The sequence below is a fragment of the Episyrphus balteatus genome, chromosome 4 (genome assembly GCF_945859705.1).
Source record: "Episyrphus balteatus chromosome 4, idEpiBalt1.1, whole genome shotgun sequence".
Taxonomy (NCBI): domain Eukaryota; kingdom Metazoa; phylum Arthropoda; class Insecta; order Diptera; family Syrphidae; genus Episyrphus; species Episyrphus balteatus.
The window spans coordinates 47,919,243-47,942,224 of record NC_079137.1 but is presented as its reverse complement, the minus strand read 5'-3'; the positions used below and the strand labels follow the sequence as shown (position 1 = coordinate 47,942,224).

Below are 22,982 nucleotides of genomic sequence, written 5' to 3'. Positions count from 1 at the left end.
TGTTGCCAATGTCACAGAAAGAGTTGTCGCGAATTTTGTTATAGTTAAGAATTTAAACCAAAACTTACTTAATTTTTAACCAACCTAACCACTTAACTATAAAAATAATCATATTGAAAAATGCCTTTCAATTAGTGATGGGAACTATCGAATGATTTGAACAATCGATAGTTAGTAACTGAATGATTTGAACTATCGAATAGTTCATTCATTCATTCATTCATTTATTCATTCGAATAAAAACTATCGAATAAAACTATCGAATAAAAACTATCGAACAAACTATCGAATAAACTATCGAATAAAAACTATCGTATAAAAAAACTATTCAAATGAAAAAAACTATCGTTTAAAAAAACAATTCAAATGAAAAAACTATCGTTTAAGAGAATTATTTGAATGAAAAAACTAACGTTTAGAAAACTATTTGAATGAAAAAACTATCGTATAAAAAAACTATTGTAATGAAAAAACTATCGTATACAAAAAACTATTCGAATGGAAATAGTAACTAAACTATTCGAATGAAAAAACTATCGAATAGCCCAGTCATTTTAGTCATTTTTAAGCCCAATCTGCGGAAAAATTCCTACTGGGCTGAATTTTGGTATACAGCTTAATGACGGCTTTGTTATGAAGATGTGAAAAATCGACATTGATATCGTGTCCGCGTTAAGAGTTATAGGGGTCAAAAGGTCACGAAAAGTTTTTCGCAAATATCTCGCGACCTATTGATCGGAGGTCATCAGAGGTCATATAAAAATTGATGGTCGTGAAATTATCTACAACATATGCCCAACACATTTTTCTGTGAAATGAACCGTTTCGCTAGTAGAGCGCAGAGAAGGTGACTAGATTGCACTCACATACCAAAAAATACATATTTTTGGTTTATTTTGCTCGATTTTTGAGGTTTTTATCGAAGTAGCTTAAATTTTTTTAGTTTTATTAACTTATCTTATTACGTAAATACGAATTAACTAAAAAAAAATAAAAATGTACACATTGGGATAAAAAATATTATCCAAAAGGGGGAACCACGTTTTTTGGAAATGTTGTATGTTTCCATTTTTTGTACAATAAGTGCCTTCATTATTAAGAACACACTTTTTAAACATGGTTCAATTTTAGTTTTAAACTTTAATATGTTAAAAAATAGAAGGTAAAATTCCAAGTTGTGATAATAATCATAAAAATCATGATTTAATTCAAGTATTTTAAATACAGGGACTTTACTCTTACAAACAATCGTAAAGTTTGATTCTTGATGTCTTAAAAAAAAAAAAACTATACATGCAAGATACAAATGAATTGGTATGCTATTAATAAAGAAATTATCCACGACACGTAAAAACAAAGTTTCAATAAAATTCATTGGTCCGTTTTCAAAAACTTCATTAAAAAAAAAAACTTTTTTTTTAATCAAAAAATGAATTTTTTTTTGAAAATTTTTCTTTTATTTAATATTAGAGTTACTAAAATATTTTCTTTAAAAAAAATCGTTGGAGTTGATCATGCGATTTAAGAGAAGCTCAGACATTAAAAAAAGGTTCAAACAATAACAGTCCATAAAATTTTTGTTTATTTTAAAAGTACGACCTTATTTTCCACATTACAACTATTTTTTTAATCAAATTCGTTAGAGTCGTTTTTGAGAAAAAAAAAACACTTTTCTTTAATGGTCGTAGTACCTTTCAATTTCAATTTCGCCTCTTGGTCATTCTAAAGTAACGGAGAAGACATATTGACCTTGAGTCCAGTTTATCTCGTTGAAGAAGCAAAATTTTTTTTTTGAAACTTGGTAGGTCTTAAGAACTCATGATAAAGTTGATGTTCTAAAAGTTTCACTAAAAACTAATTAAACGTGGCCAAATTATTTACAGATAAAGCGGTAACGGAGAAGACGCGTACAAGTCTTCTCCGTTACCGTCTTTGTCTCGTAATAATTTAGCTATTTTGAATTAGTTTTTCTTCTAGAACTTCAACTTTATTATGAGCCCTTAAGACACACCAAGTTTCCAGAAAAAATATTGCTTTTTAAACAATACAAACTGGATAATAAGCTTGAAAATGTCCTAAAAATGCAAAAAAAATTAAACTACGAATTAAAAAAAAAAAACCCTTACATATTTTTTTGAACTCTCCATTAAATCTGGAACATTTTCCATCATTTCTGATTGCAATTTCATACATTCCAAGAAGGGTGATCTATGTATAAGCTATCGTGTATTCCGAAAATTAAATGAGGCAAGGAGCCAAATTTGAAAAATCTTGGAGCGAAAAATAGCAACTTTCAAAAATGGTATAAAAAACGCATATACAATTTTCATTTTTTTAAATTTTCAGATACGTTTATTTATTGGATTTATGTTATATTGTAATAGTTTTTACTTTTTATATACCTAAATCAAAAATAGAATTTTGAAAAAAAATATTTTTTTTTTGAAAATTGAATTTTCGAAAACGGGATATTAAATTTTTCTGAAGTTTTGGTGTTAGCTTTTGATTAGAGCTCTTGAAACCCGGGTACCCGAAGACCCACCCGGGTACCCAGGTACTCGAATATCCGGGTATTACCCGGGTAGCACCCGGGTACCCGGGTACCCGAAATACCTGAGTACCCGGGTCCTTAAAATACTCGGGTACCTGGGTACCCGAGTATCCGAGTGTTTTCAACAGCTCGTGTAACCAAGTAAATTCGCGTAAAACAAAACGTATAACCCGAGCTTTCAACTGCGCATGACGTTTTTCATCTCTGTCGCTAGTTCCAAAGTTCACCATTACCAAACGTAATAGATCGCCGGTACCCGGGGACATTAACTTGTCCTCGGATAAAAAACTGTGCTCCACAATGTTTCCCAAACATTTATTTCATAATAAATTTGCTCCTTTACAATGTCACCCAGATACTGACAATTCAGATATGGATGACTCAGATACACCTATAATTAAAAAAGTGTATGTGCCTCCTATCAAAGTGCTGCAAAAGTCAGCAGAATATGTGCATTCCCTTATGAAATCATTAAAAGTGTCCGACTATTCAATTAAGAAACTTTCAATCGGCATTAAAATTGTGTGCAACTCTCTTGATTCCTTCAATATCATAATTAATAAACTTAAAGAAGAAAACTGTCAATATTTTTCTCATGACTTCAAAGGTACAAGTGCATTTAAAGTTGTCTTATATGGTTTAGAAGATATGGATATAAATGTTCTTAAAAATGAACTGACTTCACTTGGCCTACAGTGCATTGAACTTAAGAAAATAAATAAAAAATACGATCAATACAGTGATACGTTCTATATTGTGTCTCTGGTTAATGCTTCCATCAAATTAGTTGATCTAAGAAAAAACTTTCGATCTGTTTTGCACACCCAAGTGAGTTGGAGCTTTCAACGCAAAATTAAAGGTAAGCTGACTCAATGTCACAATTGCCAAATGTTTGGGCATGGACAAAGAAATTGTCACATTAAAACTTTTTGTGCTAACTGCGCCGGCCCACACAATACCTCTGAATGCGATAATGCTACTGTCTCTAAATGCGCAAACTGCAATGGAAATCATAAGTCTACCGACACAACGTGTATTAGTAGAACTAGATACCTACAAATTAGAGAAAAATCAGCTGGAAGAAGACCAACTCAGCATCACCAACAAATGCTCCATCTCCCTTCATTACAAGCACAGCCTCCTCCTTCTTTGAATTCTGTGCAAAAACCGGTTTCTTATGGTTCGATGAATGTTTTTCCTTCGCTTCCACTGCCACGTAGGCGACAGGTCATTGCATCAAATAAAAGCTTACCGAATTCAAATTCCCATATACCAAATTCGGGTTTGACAAATAATGTATGGGATGATAGCACTCATGTTGTACCCAACAACAACAATGCAACCACCACTAGCAATGTAGCTAACAACAACAACAATGTGGGCGTTGGCAACTCTACACTATTTTCCATGGAAGAACTCAACTCGCTCTGTATGGAGATGATTACAAGTTTATCTGTTTGTAAAACAAAATTAGATCAATTTAATGCGATCGCACGTTTAGCTACTAAGTTTTTGTACTCAAATCCTAATGTTAAGTAAAATGGCAGATACACATATTAAGATAATTACTTGGAATGCTAAAGGCATACGCAATAAATTTTTTGAATTTTTAAATTTTTTGAATAGCAACGATGTTGATGTTGCTTTAATAACTGAAACTTGGCTTAGTTCTGAAATCAAACTTCCATCATCTATTTTCAAATGCTACCGAATGGATAGGATTGATCAAATGGGTGGTGGGGTTGCGATTTTCATACGGAAATCAATTCAACATTCGCTCTTACCTATAGTTCAAACGAAAATTGTTGAAAACATAGGGGTAGAAATTTTGTTACGTAATCAAAGGAAGGTTAAGATTTTCTCTATTTATTTTCCCGGTGGTTCTTCATCTGAAATTAAACGAAAATGGCTGAAGCAAGATTTGAGGAAGTTTTTCACAATGAGTGGTGATTTTTTGTTAGGAGGGGATTTTAATTGCCGTCATAGAGATTGGGGTTGCCTAAGAGCAAATGCCTGGGGTAATATTTTGTCAGACCTTTCATTGTCGTTACCAATAAATGTTTTCTATCCACCGTGTCCCACGTATTTTCCTGCAGGTTCCCGTGGAAGTCCTTCCGTCCTCGACCTATTTGTATCAAATGTCTCTAGTCTAATTACAGAACCTACATCGTTTCCTGCTCTCAGTTCTGATCACAATCCGGTCTTTTGTGACGTTTTATGGTCGGGTGAAAAAAAAGTGCAATATTTTCAGGATTTGAAAAATGCAAATTGGAAGTGTTTTAGAAGAACAGTCAATGTCAAATTTGAAAATGATTGCACTCATTTAGAAACAATTAACTGTACAGATGAAGTGGATACCCTAATACAAAAATTTACAAAAACTATTCTTTCTTCTATAGAAGAAAGTGTTCCAAAACTAGCAAAAAAAGATACTCATAAGAATCTTCCATTTAACATTTTAGAACTCATAAAAGTGAGAAATGTTCATAAAAGAAACTGGCAACGTTATCGGCAACCCTTTTCTAAAACAATGATTTCCCATTTCAACAAACTCATTTCGAATGAGTTAGTAAGACATCGTAATGATGAGTGGAATCATAGGCTTAGTAGGCTAGAAAAGAATGGTAAACCATTTTGGAACATTGTGAGGGTAATTAAGAGTAAAAACAGAAAAATTCCATTTTTGAAAGATTCATCTTCAGTTTTTTTATACAGACACTGAGAAAGCTGAAGAACTTGCCAGAAACTTCTCAAATAATCATCTTGTATCTCATAACTTAGGAGATAGTGAAACTAATAACCTTGTCAGAAACACGATTCAAAACATAAACGTGTCAGTCGAAATGACACCACTAAATGCCTACGTTGACGAAAAGTGCATTAAAAATATTGTTAACAGCCTTCAGATACGAAAAGTTGGAGGATTAGATTTAATAAAAAATGTCTATCTAAAAAATCTACCTCAGAGTGGTATAAAGTTTTTAACAATTATTATTAACGCATGCATTAAACTCATGTATTTCCCTGGTGATTGGAAAAAAGCTAAAGTTGTTCCTATTTTGAAAGCCGGAAAAGCACCAGAAATGTCTCCCAATTATAGACCCATAAGCCTACTAAGCAGCATTAGCAAAATTTATGAAAAAGTAATTAAGGAACAAATTTTAAAGATTGTTTCAAATAATGATATATTTCCTAATGAACAATTTGGTTTCAGAAGTTTTCATAGTACTTCTCATCAAATTAAAAGAATCTGTAACTATGTAAAAGATCATCGCTCAGAAGGACGATCTACAGGAATGATATTATTAGATATTGAAAAAGCTTTTGATTCTGTATGGCATGATGGACTAGTATATAAAATGATAAAACTCAATTTCCCAGTTTATTTGTGTAAAATAGTTCAAAGTTTCTTGTCAGGTAGATGTTTTCAAGTTCATGTTAACTCTGGTGTTTCTTGTTTATATGTTTTTGATTATGGTGTCCCACAAGGCTCAGTTCTTGGACCTTCATTGTACAATATTTATACTTCTGACTTCCCAGTTCTTCCACTTTGTGAATCAGCTATTTTTGCCGATGACACAGCTATATTTTCATCGCATAAGTTTGCTCTCAATATTGAGACAAATCTAAAGTATGCAATTGAAATTTTAGAAAAATATTATACCAAATGGAAGATTAAGCTTAATACTGGAAAAGTGCAAGCAATCTTTTTCACGCGAAAAAGAAAACCTTGCTATCTTCCAAGTACCCAACTTCAAATTAGTGGTGATATAGTACCATGGAAACAGAGTGTAAAGTACCTAGGAGTTTATCTCGACACCAAACTAACTTTTAGGGACCATATTCATAATACGTTAAGGAAGATGAGTATGGCAATAAAACTTCTTTATCCGTTCATTAACCGAAAATCACAGCTAACAAATGAAAATAAAATTATTTTACATAAACTTATCTTTCAAGCTATACTTTTATATGGATGTCCAGTTTGGGAAAATGTTGCAAAATGCTACATAAAAAAGTTGCAAATTTCCCAAAACAAAGTTTTAAAAATGATGCTTAACCTTAATTGGCATCACTCCACTCTTGATTTGCACAGAAGAGCGAATGTTGAATTGATTTCCGACAGGATTCGTAAGCTTTCAAATAATTTTAACAATAGCTGTGATAACTCTGAAAATCCTCTAGTACGCCAGCTTTATGTACCTGTGATTAATAATAATTGATTTATTTCGTTTGCTTTTTTTTGTTATTTATTTTTCAAATATTGTAATTCAAATTGTTCTTTAAATGTTTACAATATTACTGTATAAATGTTATTTATTTCATTATTGTTACAAGCTCACTAACACACTACTAACGTTATATACTAAAAACTTAATAACACTACTAACCATTATTTCATTATTATTTATTTATATATTTTATTTTTATAGTTTATTCTTTATTTATTTATTATTTGTTATTTATTATTTATTTTTGATTATTTATTTTTTTTGTTTAATATTTTTTTATTGTTTATTTAAAATTTGTTATTTATTTATTATTTATTTATTATTTATTTATTTATTTATTTTGTATTTGTTTATTTATTAATTTACTTATTTATTTATTTACTATTTATTTATTTATTATATATTATTTATTTATTTTTTCATTTATTTATTTATTTATTTATTTATTTATTTATTTATTTATCTATTTACCAAATAAATTGTGTGATATTTCCTGACGTATTAAAAACAAAGTACATACATATTTGTTATATACTTGCTAAACAATTTTTGTAAATGAGCATTCCTTGTTTTTTCTTTTTTGATTATTTATTTATTTATTTATTTATTTATTATTCATCAAGCAGAGACACAGCTCTTAAAGATTACTTAAAAATATTTAACAATATGGGTAAAAATATAACAAAATAAATACATAAATACTAACCACCGAAATTGAGACTTAGTAACAACCTTTTATTGAATATGTATACATTATACATGTATACTTATATATATATATGTATTTACATATATATATACAATTTTTTACTATACATACGTTTTTTTTTTTTTTTAATTTGAATGAGGGTTTTAAATCGTATTTTTCCCTCAAGTAAATAAATTCATTAAACTAATTAATTTATTCTTTTTATAAATAATGTTTCAGTAGTAAGAAAATGTATTTCAAATCTCTGAATGTAAAACGTGCGGTCGTAGGCTTTGTTGAAAAAATGTTATTACGAAATAAAAATCTAATCTAAAAAAACTTTTTTTTTGCTATAATTTATTAACCTGGTTGACACTTTTTGGGAATTTGTTTGGCATTTAAAGAGTTTCCTGGTTGAACCAAAGTACAAAGATATGACCAATTTGGTCATGTACCAATTTTACCTATGAAATAAGGTTGCTTTATAAAAGTTCCAATTTTAAAAGTGGCAGCCCTATATTTTTCATTATAGTTATCAACTAACAATGCCAAACAATCTTCTTAAAAGTGTCAACTAGGTTAATAAATTATAGCAAAATATGAAAAAATAAGAAAAAACAAAAAACTAAATTTTTTATTTGCGTATCTACTTGGTTACACGAGCTGTTGAATATACTCGGGTACTCGGGAACCCGGGTACCCGGGTATTTTTAGGACCCGGGTATCCGGGTATTTCGAGTACCCGGGTACCCGGGTGCTACCCGGGTAATACCCGGGTATTTTGGTACCCGGGTACCCGCGTAGCATTGGACCAGGGTATTACCCGGGTAGAATCAAGAGCCCTACTTTTGATTAATAGCTACAAAATGGCATACTAATTTTGTCTTAAAACTTTTTTTGACGTGATAACGTCTTATAAATCGATGAACCATTTCAGCCACCACAAAAAAGTGACGCCATTTTCTCCCGTTCACTCTTGCACTTTCGCAGTGCGGCAAAAAATTTCAATTAAAAATTAAAAATAAACTATTAGAGGTACAAAAATCTTCTATAGCTTATTTGAAAGATAATAATCTAAACTTTAATCCAAATGAAGGATTTTAATAATTCCGTCATTTAATAGGGTAAACAGGGGTAAAACGGAAAGATGAAGTTTGGGCTAAAATCTAAACGCGAAAGTCGTAGAGATGTGATTTTTTTGCTAAAGATAGATAAAACTAATTTAAGAATAACTGCATTCAAGAAAAATTTCTAAAAAATTTTGAAACTAAGCTATAACGTTTTGTTTGAACGTTGTACACGTGTTAGGGCTATGACAAAATGATGATTTTGGGTAGGTTAAATTTTTTTTGACAATTCTAAAGGTGCTACTCTGCGTTTCGAAATATGAATTTTTGAAAAACACCTTGTTTTTTAGGGGTATTTATGGGTAGTTTTTGATTTTTAGCTTTTTTTTTGAAGCCTTCAAAAAATCTCAAACTTATAGGACATGTAGGTTTTGGCCTTATGCATACATGTGCAACAATTAAAATCGTTTAGTGAGCTTTGAATGAATAACGGAAGAAAAAAGTTTATAAGAAGCACGTTTTTTGACCGTTTTTAACCGATTTTCATCGTTTTTTATTTTTATCTTTTTTCTTTAATAGATACAGGAATAAAATATATAGAGTAATGATAGACCATGACCACGACTAAATGTGTGCGAAATTTCAATCATTTTCGTAAACACAATTTTGAGATAACGGTAAAATAAAATTTTAGAATTCAACAGGTTATAACTTTTGACTCAGAGCAGATAGAAATTTTATTAAACTTTTATGAGCATCCTGATACAATTACCTTTCATTTAGTATATCACACATAACGGTAGACTAACTACAAGCTACACAATGTTAAATCAAGAAACTTGCGAAAAACCTCAAGACACCAATGGAGATCTGTTGCCCCCCGAACAACCACCAGTGTGGGAAGTACCGTAATCTCAGTCTATAAATTCGACATGGTTGACTTTAAAAAAAATTCTAACTTCTCTTGTAGGCATCTTTGAAATGAGATTGATACGTCATATGAAAGGTGAGATAATAAGCTTTCACATGGTATATATTTTGTATAGGTTGTCAAACAAAAAAATTTATTCCATAGCCTGAAAACATAAAAATAAATGTTTTTTTGCTTTTTTTTAATGAAATTTGATCGAGTTAAAAAAATTCTAGCTCTTTTTGTAGATGTCTTATAGACCTAATCAATATATATTTTTTAAGCTAAGACAATAAGATGGTATAAAATTGTGTACAGGTTGTAAGGGAAAAAAATGGAATTAATGACGTGAGAAGATAAAAATTCATGTTTTTTTTGCTTTTTTTTTATGAAAATGATTGTTTTCAATAAATTTATTTTTATACTTTTTGCGCATTGTAAAAATTAAAAAATGGTTTTATTCTAAAGAAGAAATTCTTGGCTTTTAAATTGCATAATTTTTTTTGTAAGCTTTTAAAATAAAAAAATTAATATAATGAGAAAATAAAAAAGGTATTTTTTTTTAGCTTTTTCTTGTAAATTATGATTGTTTAAAATAAGTAAACGCTTCAATTGACTCATTTTAAACAAAAGCACACAACCTGTTTTCTGACGACGTTATCACGTAAAATCATCGTCCGTTAACCGGCTTTACAGACAACCTCTTTTTTTCAAAAAAAAAATTATATATTTAAACAAAATTGTGTTTTTTTTTAAACGGCTCTAAGGCTTGTGAAAGTTTTTTCTAAAAATGTTTCTATATAAAAAAAAATTAAACTGAATACTTTTCTTGAGCTCAATTTCATTTTAAGTGTGTTTTTTTTATTTGAAGAACGAATTTTATGTTTTTTTTGTTTACATTTACCAAATTTGTCTTAAAACGCTTCAAAATGTTGGTAATTCAAATTCTAAGAGCAAGAACGTGCAACCCCGTTATGCATTTCATTTTATTGCCGACACCGTTTTCGGTTCCTTGATAAAAGAAAACAGGGCTAACAAAAAGCCTATATAAATATTTAAAACAACTTCTTATTCGATACCGGTCAGTTTTCTTTCGGAGGCATCCTTAATTTTCTTTTGTTCGTCGTTAAGACAATTTTGAAAATAATAATGCGCTTTGTTATGCGGATGGCATTTACCAGAAACCTAACTTCGGCATGTTGCAATCTGCAATGTGCCATAAAAGGTGCAGTACAAAAAGAATTGCAGGCTAAATTAATTTCTATTGGACTCGTAAAAATTCCTAGCAAAGTCTCTCCTATTCGGTATGAGCATTTAAACTTTATATTGACTACCCGTCTTATTTTTCCCACTGACCCCAAATCCACACCTAAGCAATTTAAAACATCAAGTTTAAATTGTCTGTATAGGGCAGCTAATAGCCTCGAGCTAAGTGTATAGTCCAATCGTGCAAGATAGATATCTAGCAATTTGGCTCTATAGTATCTCTTCGGCCTACTCAAAAAATTAAAATAAAATAAAATTGATTTTAAACTTGAAACTGTAGTAAAAATCAGTTTGACCAATATTTTCGAAAAAAACCCGCATTGCCAACCACAATACTAACTTTCTTTCCCCACACCACTTATACTTCAAAAGTAACTTCTATGCAAGCTGATTTTTCCCGCACCATCTTATCTATTTTTCTATTGTACTACAATAAAATGCATTAACACCCAAGGACACTCTGGGAATATCTTAGCTCATTACAAAGTAACATCATTACCCGCAGCTCAAAGCCATTATGTCGACGAAAAGAGAACAAAAACCCATCTCTATTGCTTTATGTTTTACAACAGTATTCTGAGTGAAGTCGTCGTTTCTCCAACCAACAACGCCAACCAGGAAGGCATCATCATCATCATCTTCTCCTTCATAATCACAGTCAAGATGATATTCTACATCTGGGCCGACAACGATGAACGACAACGATTCCATTTCCAACCAAAAAAAACTATACTATGACGACGTCGTCGTCGACACCTTTTTCTGACCGAGCCGGTGTTAGTGCTCTTCACCGCAATGCTTCATGTCAGCGTCAGAGATGGAATTTATAACGAAGTAACTTTGCTTGCGGGCAGGCGAAGCGAAGCCCAAGCATTCCAGGGCTCTCCTGCTATACTCCATTAAGAAGCTGCTGGAGAGTGCATTTTTCCTTCTAGAGAGGTGCATCAGCTTTATAAAATAAAGTATATTCATTCACGCTAACACTCTCTGTATGCACCTCTTCTAGGTATACTTCTTCTCCATAAAGGCTCTAGGGGAATCCGAGAATTATATCGTGGTACTCATTCAGCTTTGATGTTCTTTGCATCCTCATGTAGAGACTATAGAGAGTTACGTACCTACTCTGTATAAATTTAAGCTTAAAATGGTTTTATGCATTTATAGCCGCTGTAAATGGGTCATTTTAATGCAGTTTTATTAGATAGTTTTGCCTGTTGCAAAAGAAGAGAGAGACCCAACAGAAGATGGAGTTAGTCTATTGAATTCGTTTTGTATGTGCACTTGGGAGTCCCAGGTCTTTATGGTTAAGGACTCGTTATAGTCGGTTATGACATATCAGTGGATTAGATGATGAATAATAAATAATAGATAATATAGATTGCAGGATTACAAAACATTTTAAATTACCGTTGTTTAGTTTACCATTCCTGAGAAAGCTTCAAATTATAATTTGATAACTATCACAGCGGTTATTTGGTTTGAAATTTTGGATAATTAAAAAAAAAGAGTGTGTGTACACATGTACACTCGACTGAAGTTATACTTCTCATTCAGAATACATATATAAATGAATTTCATTTGATTTTTTTAATTTCTATTATTAAATTAATTAATCCACACTTCGTTTTTTACATTTTTATCAAGTGAACAATAAATTAATTCTTTCATCCTCCTTGCGTCCATGTAGTTTTCAATTTAATCTGTGAACTTTACTCATGTTGTGCGGTTCAGAACGTACTATATATGGTTAACGAAAGTAAATGATTGCGCATAAAATGTGCGATATGGTAATTTTATGAGAATTGTGTGTGCTTCAGCACTAGTAGTAGCAATATGGAACTTGCAGGGTTGCTACAAAGCTCAAAAGTGAGCTGAGCTCAGCTCGCAGCTCAGCTCAAATTTTGTGCTAGCTCACTTTTGAGATATGTACCATAGCTCAGCTCATTTGAGCTGAGCTGAAAGTGAGCTGAGCTGATGGTTGAGCTGAGCTGTTGGGTGAGCTAAGGTAAAGTGAGCTGAGCTGAGCTGTGATGGGTGAGAGGATACATTGATTTTTATTTGGAAAGTATAATGAAATATGAAGATATTTTAAACTTTTATATAACACCATAGCTTAAGATGTTTGGTTCTAGTTATTAATGGAATTATTTTAACACATAGATATTTTTATAAATAAGACAGATAATTTTTCGTGATCTTTTCTCTTGGTGTTTTTGATAGTAAATATATTTCTATTTTTTTTAGTAAAATATTTCTTTTTTTATCATAAAAAAAATTCCGGTACAATCCGGTTTTTCGACTTTTTTCAAAATTCCGAGAAAATCGCGTTTGAAAGTTGGGGTAAATTTTTTTTTCGAAAAATCCCCGAGTCTTTAAACGCTCCTGGAAGCTAAACCGCTTGAGAGCAATTTTTGGGAGTGATACCCAATGATAGCTTGTGTCATGGGCCTACGCTTTGCACATTCTCAGATTTTTAAAAAATCATCTTCCATGTTAAACCGCCACATCATACCTATTTTTTCAGAATCGGACTTAACTTTTTTTTTACCTTTAAGTTCACCCGGTTTGAGAACGCGGGGACCTACAGGAATGGGAGTTGTACCCAAATGTAGGTTAGAGTCCCCGCTATCTTTTGGCATCAAAAATTTTATTTTCATTTTCTTCAAAATTCCGCGATATAGGCGTTGGAACGCTTTGATCTAGAGACAGGGGAGTGGTGCCATATGAAAGCTTATATTCTCAGCTAGCCGATAGTGTTATAATCCGGTTTTTCGATTTTTTTCAAAATTCCGAGAAAATCGCGTTTGAAAGTTGGGGTAAAATTTTTTTTTCGAAAAATCCCCGAATCTTTGAACGGTCCTGGAAGCTAAACCGCTTGAGAGCAATTTTTGGGAGTGATGCCAAATGATAGCTTGTGTCATGGGCCTACGGTTTGCACATTGTCAGATTTTTAAAAAATCGCCTTCCATGTTAAACCGCCACATCATGCCCATTTTTTCAGAATCGTGCCTATTTTTTTTTTTACTTTTAAGTTCTCCCGGTTTGAGAGCGCGTGGACCTACAGGGATGGGAATTGTACCCAAATGTAGGTTAAAGTCCCCGCTACCTTTTGGCATCAAAAAATTTTATTTTCATTTTCTTCAAAATTCCGCGTTGGAACGCTTTGATCTAGAGACAGGGGAGTGGTGCCATATGAAAGCTTATATTCTCAGCTAGCCGATAGTGGTATAATCCGGTTTTTCGATTTTTTTCAAAATTCCGAGAAAATCGCGTTTGAAAGTTGGGGTAAAATTTTTTTTCGAAAAATCCCCGAATCTTTGAATGCTCCTGGAAGCTAAACCGCTTGAGAGCAATTTATGGGAGTGATACCCAATGATAGCTTGTGTCATGGGCCTACGCTTTGCACATTCTCAGATTTTTAAAAAATCATCTTCCATGTTAAACCGCCACATCATACCTATTTTTTCAGAATCGGGCTTAACTTTTTTTTACCTTTAAGTTCACCCAGTTTGAGAACGCGTGCACCTACAGGGATGGGAGTTGTACCCAAATGTAGGTTAGAGTCCTCGCTACCTTTTGGCATCAAACATTTTTTTTTCATTTTTTTCAAAATTCCGAGATATAGGCGTTGGAAGTTGGGGCGCTCACTTTCAGCTCAGCTCACTTTCAGCTCAGCTCAAATGAGCTAAGCTATGGTACCTAGCTCAAATTTGAGCTGAGCTGTGAGCTGAGCTGAAATGTGAGCTTTTTGCAACCCTGGCATCTTGCCAGATGGAAATTACCACATTCAACTTGCCACACGCAACTTGCCACATGCAACTTGCCACACGCAACTTGCCACATACAACTTGCCACATGCAACTTGCCACATACGACTTGCCACATGCAACTTGCCACATGAAACATGTAACTTGCAACGTGTTGTGTGTTTTATGTTTGCCGTACTGCGGCGTACTGCATTTTTAAATACTAAAGTACTGCCTACTCTAAAGGTGAAACGACAGCCCTGCTACCCAGGGTGATCGCGTCATAATCCCTTTGACATTCTTGTCAAAAAGTAAATTTTCATACCCACCCTCCCATAAGAAGTATAACTTCAAAAATGTCAGTTTGTAGGGATTCTTGTCTATCACTTAACAGGTAAGGTTTTGGTGATATAAGTGCCGCTTTTTTACTAGGCTTAAACTGTTGGTTCCAGTTCAGGATTGGGCAATTTAAGGAAGATTAATCACAGAAGATCATGATCAACGCTTCACTTCTTCTAATGGTCATAGAGAATAAATGAGAACCGATAAACATTTGAGAAACGGATGTAAGACACGTACAGATTGTTAAGATCCTGTTAAATCAAGAGATAGACTCTGGAAAACTTATCGACAAAGTCAAGTCGACAATTTCATGAAGGATGCTAAAGTCTTTAGGAAGGTTTAGGAAAAGCCACCATAAAACAACGTAAAATCAATGAAAATCACATTGATTTAACTATTATTCGGAATGATTTTGCGTTGAAGATGAACATTTTAAAATCAACGTAAAAAAAAGGTTAATTTTTGATGGTTTCGTATCTTAAAGTCACATAAAGAAATTAAGAATGTATGGTAAGTAAATGCCCGGAAGTGGAGTTGGGAAGGGATGGCGTTTTAACGATTTCTGAGAAAAGCATCCCTCTTATCGAAAAAGCTATAGGTAGTTATGGGAAAAAGCTATAGGTAGTTATGGGAAAGTTGTAGATAATTAAAAGATTTTTTTACTGTTCAGGTTTTTTATTTTGACGTGAAAAGATGTTAGGTAGGGGGGTAAAAGAAGGCCCTGTTCCCAATAAGGCCCACTTGTCAGAAAACACAGAAAAGAACAAATAACGGGACTTTTTTTGCTTTGCATAAACCATATCTGTAAGAACACATACAAAGGAAAAAAAAAAGCCAACTGCGCGATTCATGTCAGGGACTTGCAGGTGATTAAAGTCCGTCCAGGCCCGTAGCCAGGGGGGCATTGAGGGGCAATGCCCTACCTTAAGTTTAAAATGCCCTACCTTGAAAAATGTCTTAAATTAAAAAATGCTATACCGCTACCATGTACCATCAGAAAGGCCTTACCTTCAAAAATGCCCTACCTTCAAAAATACCCTTCTTATAAAAATGGCGTAGCTTCAAAAGTGCTCCAATTTTAAAAATTCCCTGCCTTAAAAACGCCCTACTTATAAAAATGTTATACTTTCAAAAATGCTCTAGCTTTAAAAATGCCCAACTTATAAAGATCCCGTACCTTCAAAATTACTCTAGTTTTAAAAAATCTCTGAGTCAAAAATGAACTACCTTCAAAAATGCCCTACTTATTAAAATACTTGACCTTCAAAAATGCCCTTTTTATAAAAATGGCCTTCTTATAAAAATATCCTAAAAATAAAAAAGGCGTTATATTTCTCCTTACCTAATGATATTATAATATGTCAAACAACTGAAGATATCTGACCATAAGAAAAGTATCGGAAAAATTTAAGCAGTTTTTGACTTGTTGTTTAAAAACAATTCGGGGCCTTATTTCATTTTTCATAATTTACATGAAAATGCTTAGCTAAATAGTCTTTCAAAACAAATTCTGTTTTAGTAAGCAACCACAAAGCTGACAAAATCACGCGATTTATCGAAAATTAGGTCATTATGAAAAAGAAAATTGGAGTTTTATTTCATTTTTCCAAAAAAGGTCAGAACAAGTTAGGGTGTTATTTTAATGGCGCATAATTTCAATGTGAAAAAATACTTCAATATGGGGAATTAGGTTTTTTATTTTTTGTTTTGGGGCCTTATTTTCTGGGGCTTAATTTCGCAGTGCAGAGCTCAGCACACAAAAAAAAACCTTTGGAAAAGTTCAGTTTACTCTCAGATACAAAATAAAAGTTTAATGTTGTTAACCTTTGTAATATATGTATGTATGTTCAAATTAAACGCAAACGATCCAATTTTTCATCTTAAACGTATCTTGAACACATTGTTCCTTAACATCGGAAAAATGCAAATTTTCAATTAACCCTTTCGGTACCAGCGTTACTCACATGTAACATATCTTTAAAAATTCTAAAAAATATTGAAAGATAATAATAACTAGTTACTGGATTAGTACAAAAAGCTAGTAAAATATTATACTTTCAATTTTTTTTATACATATATGGTAATAATTTTAAAGAAAAGATATAAAAATGTTAATCCAGAAAGTGTTTTGCTGTTTTTGGATTAGAAGAAGTAGCATAAATTATTGTTCTATAAAAAGTTATTTTCTCAGTTGTGCGACTTTTTTTGGTAGTCATAGGCAGTGTATGTTACTTACATGTAACATGAGAATAACACATTAGTTTTGGTATTTTATTTTTTTGGAACATAACTTTTTGATATTCATATTTCTTAGTTGTGATGTTTTTGATACGATAATACTGAAAAAACATTTTTTAATATTGATTTTCATAGCTTGGGTTCGAAAGGGTTAATTAATAAAAGAGTCCACTATGGCCAAAAATTATTTGAGAAGACTCGAAGATAAAACCGAAAACCAAGTGCATATTTTTTTACAAAAAACCTTGACCTTGTAAGATCAAGAATTTAAAAAAACACTTTTTTCAACTACATTTTTTCACTTTGTGTTTGAGTTAAGCCATACACTATTTAAAGAACAATTTTAAATTTTTTTATATATAATTATTTTCAAATTCAACGAGGTACTTTTTATGAGAATAAACTGAGAACTGACTGAGAAAAAAATTTAAACTATTACCAATGCCCTACCCGATAAGACCGTTGCCCTACCTCAAATTGAACTCTGGCTACGGGCCTGTGTTCGTCGAGGGGTGAAGTTCTACCAAATTATAAAAAAGTAGTGTGTTAAGTGTTATTTTTTCACGAATTTCAAGCAAGTAAGTACACAGAGAAAAATAGTCCACATAAAATAGAACAAAAACAATAAGATTTCTCTATGGTTTTCATCCAAGAAGGAAACCTTATTAAAACAATCGGGTTTTCCTTATTGTTTTAAAATCTGCAAAAAAATAAAAAAAACGATGACCAGGCTGGGAATCGAACTGGAGACTTCAAATCATTAGTCGCCCACCCTACCACCAGAACCAACCTGCCATGAAAATATTGATCGCGATTTTTGTTCTAGTGCTAAGTTGCAAAGAAAATCAACTTTTCAGTCAAATTTTAATAAGATTTTCTCTATAAAAATAATAAGAAATCTCCTTAAAAAAACCTTATTAATCGTTGATTTTAATAAGATTTCCTTATGAAATGTATGGACGGTTCTGTTAGTTTTTAGCGGGTCATATTTTTCTCTGTGTACATATTTTTTATTTTTCCAGCATAATTAAAACATTTATTTGTAAAAAATGTTTGATTGTTAGTTTTAAATAATTTTTTTTTGTAAAAGTGATGCATGTTCCTAATAAGGCAGAAAACAATAAGGACAATAAAAGTCTGGAACAAGTTGAACACTATTATACAACACAATTTCATATTTTATGCTTAATTCGATAAACATTAAACTTTTTTGATGCAAAAAACATGTAAACGCGATTCAATTTAAAAATCACTACAATTTGATTTGTTTTCTTCTTTATTTATTTGTTTGACATACGTCAACTTTTCATTTGACAGAACTCATATTTCTGCCGGAAGAAATTCTTAGGGCTAAATTTGTCAGGGTGGGGAAATTTTGTACTCTCTCGTGAGCGCTCTCTTTTACACAATTTTTGAAGTTGGGAACAGACTCTGGCCAAAAATAACCAAATATTACTAAATTCGGCAGTTTGAAACTGAGTGTGGAACGGACCTTTTATGTGTTTCAGACAAAGTGTCAACTTTTCAGAAAAAAAGGATAGCCATGAATTGTTGTTGTGTTCTTTTTTCTTTTTTTGTTAATGTTTTTTTGTTAAAATTAAATTTTTTGTTTATTTGTTAGCTCAGGGAAATTAGTAAAAATATGGGCATGAAATCGCATTTTTCGCGGGACAAAATTTTTTTCATGAAATGTGTTCGGGTGGTTGTCCTTATCATAAAAGTCAATTTGTTGGGATAATTGGAGGTTGGTAACAGCCGCCATCTTGGAAAAGAGATTGGTATCGTTTTTATTGAATAGCTCCATTGGTATTCATTTTAACAAAAAATGACAAAGGTAAGACTTATTAACAATAAAATTATCTAAGAAATGATATGCAAAACAATTCCGTGAGTTGATTAAATAAAATTTTATAGTTGGTCAAAGTGCGGGTTTGTATCGCAAGGTTGGGACAAAATGACATTTTTTCATATATCTGACGAACTTTTGATTTGTTTGGATAATTCTTCAAGAATGAATTGTAGTACTTATAATTACCTATAAAATGAGCCCACAATCGTTATTGTCACCATCGTATTGTAGAAGTAATCTAACTCCGAAACTGTACTAGTCCATGTACTAGTCAAAAGTAAGAAAAAAGCTGTTTTTTTGCTAGTAGGCCGAGAAAATTTTGGGAGTAGAGGTATAACCAAAATTTAAGTACGCAGTACGCATCTGCTTGTATATTTATGATTTCAAATAGTATAAATTTAGCCCATTCACATTAACTGGAAAACTTACGTTATTTAACCCCCCAAAAACCGTATAAAGCACAAAATTAGAGTTGTCAGACCTTTGAAATCGACATTAACACGCGTATGGCTGCAAAACTGCGTACTTAAATTTTGGTTATACCTCTACTCCCAAAATTTTCTCGGCCTACTAGCAAAAAAACAGCTTTTTTCTTACTTTTGACTAGTACATGGACTAGTACAGTTTCTGAGTTAGATTACTTCTACAATACGATGGTGACAATAACGATTGTGGGCTCATTTTATAGGTAATTATAAGTACTACAATTCATTCTTGAAGAATTATCCAAACAAATCAAAAGTTCGTCAGATATATGAAAAAATGTCATTTTGTCCCAACCTTGCGATACAAACCCGCACTTTGACCAACTATAAAATTTTATTTAATTAACTCACGGAATTGTTTTGTATATCATTTCTTAGATAATTTTATTGTTAATAAGTCTTACCTTTGGATTTTTTGTTAAAATGAATAACAATGGAGCTATTCAATAAAAACGATACCAATCTCTTTTCCAAGATGGCGGCTGTTACCAACCTCCAATTATCCCAACAAATTGACTTTTATGATAAGGACAACCACCCGAACACATTCCATGAAAAAAATTTTGTCCCGCGAAAAATGCGATTTAAATTACTAATTTCCCTGGGCTATGTGTGTTAAACTGAAGATACTTTTTTTCTTATATTTTCTTATTAAATAAATTAAAAAAAATATTATTGAAACACATTTATTTGTTTGTGTTTTTACTTTCAATGCATTGTTTCCTTGCTGCAATTTTGCACAATTCTTAAGAAAACTGAGTGGGCCTTATTAAGAACAACGTAAGCTTTTTTTAATATCGAAAAAAATATTCTTTTCAATTATGTATTAAAAAACAATAAAATCTACAATCTATGTTTTCATGAAGATAAAAAGACAAAGAATCATATTCTTTTTAGTTAAATCGGATATTCTCAAAAATCTAGCAGATATTAAGAAAAATCTGTTAGGTGGGCCTTATTTGCCCCCCCCCCTATATTTCTTAATTTAGATTTGGTGGATTTAATCCACAAAGCACACAAAAAAAAAATTGAAAGAATTTGCACAAAAAGTTGTGCACCGGTCACGAATAAAAAAGACAATTAAGAATAAAAATAACAAATATCACAAACCCCACCGACAGCAAAATAAATATTGCCCGCCATAGCATGATCACCACAAGTGGCTCCAGTGAACGCATTCAATCGGTTTTCGTCAATGCCAATATAAAAAGGTTAGCGAAAAACTATTTCTTAAATACGCACTCAAAACCGGCCCAATCTAATAATTTTGAGCAAAAATGCTTTCTTTGAACAAAATCATAATCATTTTTTTTTCTATGGTGAGATAGAATCCCACACGGAGAAAAAGATGCACCTTAAAATAAGATAATGGCCACCTTAAATCTCACCCTATTAAAACAATACGATTTCCGCTTAAAGTAACGCTTTGTTGCAGTTTATCATACTTATTTCCAACATTGAGATATGTTAAAGGTAAAACACTTGCATAGTGACCCAACAGTTCTAGGTTCGATCCATAGTGGGTGCCAGTTTTTTTTTTTTAATTTAAATGTTTCCACATAAAAATAGGATGATTTTCCGCTTAAATTAAGTGGATTTCATATAAACTTGCCCATTTCTTAAGAAGATTTGTCCGCTTAAATTAAGGCGGAATTCATCTTGGCAAAAAACCATGCAGAAATCCGCTTAATTTAATGTAGAATCCGCTTATTTTTGGGTGGTCTTTTTCTCCGTGTAGGTGAAGATGATGGGGATCAACTAAAATTAAACAGAATTGATACTTTTCTAGTCAGTGGCAAATATTTGAGCGTAATCTCGGTTAGAAACTGAAATGAAAACTTACATAGACAAACTTAGCGAAGGCAGCACAGAGACTTTTAAAGTCATAAATTCCTTTACCTTTTAGTGAGGTTCCATCGATTATATTCAAAGTTTTTGAATCTTTTGTTAACAAAATAAACTAACAAAAAAACACCCTTGCTTTGTGTTTACAGGAATTGCAAGTCAAACTAAAAAACCTATTTGTCATAAATAAATTGAGCCCTTATGCAAATATACCATACGAAAAAAAAAACAAAAAACCCTCCAATTCTTTTAACAAATAAATTTCTTGCCTTTTTGCACAACAAAAAAAGTATCTGTCTTCAAGACGTCAACTCTTAATGAAAAATTGTTTTGATATAATGTTTATTTTGTGTTCATTTTTACATTTTTTTTTACCAAAAAAAAAATTTACTCCCAACACAAAAACATACAAAAATAATGACTAATAGTCGCAACGACATCTTTTCTTTATATCCCGGCAATTGGTTATCCATTTCCTTGGCGTTATGGAAATCCATTTTTTTTATACTTCTTCTTGTTTTCTGTTCATCTTTCTCTTCGAGGCTATAAAATAATAATAAAAAGATAAATGACTGTAATACAAAATACCATTACCATTCATGATGCTCTGACAATATTGCCAATGATGTACCCATCCATTTTCTCATCCTCTTTCAATCTGAAATTTTTATCATTTTCCAACTTGCTTCCTACGGGGCTTGTCGTCGGGCGCGTACTCTGTGTTGGTTTTCATTATTTTGTGTTGTACTGAGCTTATTTTTTTGGAAGGATATTCTTTTTTTTTTTTTTTTGAAGCCAAAAAACAAATACACACTTTTAATAAGAAGCCCTTAAATATTATGGAAATGAGGATAAACTATCTGATGAGGGTTACTTGAAACAATATTGAGGATTGGTTATGGTCTTGATTTTTTTTCTTTATTTTTTATTGAATATAAACATGGTTGTCCTAGTTAGTAACGAGAGCTTGAAAATTACCAACCAACTATATTTTTTCAACTCTTTTTTTTTTTTTTTTCTTGAAACAATATTTGTTTGATCAAATTACAGATAATATAATTTACCATACACAACGTTCTTTTAAAACAACAATTTCTGATAAAAATCATCAACTTAAGAGTGTTAAGTCCTTAAAAATATTGAGTCATATCACGCAAATTGGCTTTAACTGTGCGAGGTTTTGTGGGTCAGTTATTCTTGTCATTAATTAGCGCAAAAGGGGTGAAAATATTTTTGATATGCGTGATGTTGATACATTTTCAAATAATTTCTAAGGACGAAACGATATACACTATCATTGAATTAATACACAGATTAATGAAACTTTAATGATAAGTTTCATCATTATCACGTTTTATCTATCTGCCAACAAAATTTATTGAAACCAGTGACTTGAGTATATTTACAACTTTGAGACAGTCAATATGAAGGTGTGATAATCTTAGAACTAATAGGTACTAAAGTGCATTATTTGCACGATTGTCACACATAAAAACAATTAATGGATTAAATTGCAAGGAATAAGAAAGGATAATAAGTTTTGCAGTTAGGTTTAGTAGATAAAGTGTGGTTGTTTACTTTAACTCAGCAACCAGACCCTAAAGAAACATTTGGGTGTGCTTAATGAAGAGACATTTTGTTTGATGTCCCACTCCATCGATTTGGAGGAAATGTAAAAGAATGCATTTTTTTCGACAAGGGGACAATTTTTACACTGAAAAAAAAAAAAAAAACAAATTTTGGTTTTTAAGAGGTTGGTAATT

The 22,982-nt window shown here is 31.8% G+C and overlaps 1 protein-coding gene across 1 annotated transcript; it reads left to right on the top strand.

Annotated features, from left to right (window-relative positions):
• The first annotated feature begins 3,439 nt into the window (after window positions 1–3,439).
• Window positions 3,440–4,090, top strand: LOC129919236 (uncharacterized protein DDB_G0286175-like). Its single transcript, XM_056000091.1, has one exon. The coding sequence runs from the start codon at window positions 3,440–3,442 to the stop codon at window positions 4,088–4,090; it is 651 nt and encodes a 216-aa protein (XP_055856066.1).
• The last annotated feature ends 18,892 nt before the right edge of the window (window positions 4,091–22,982 follow it).

Coding starts and splice junctions, on each gene's coding strand:
- LOC129919236 (XM_056000091.1), top strand. CDS start 3,440: ATGTTTGGGCATGGACAAAGAAATTGTCACATTAAAACTTTTTGTGCT.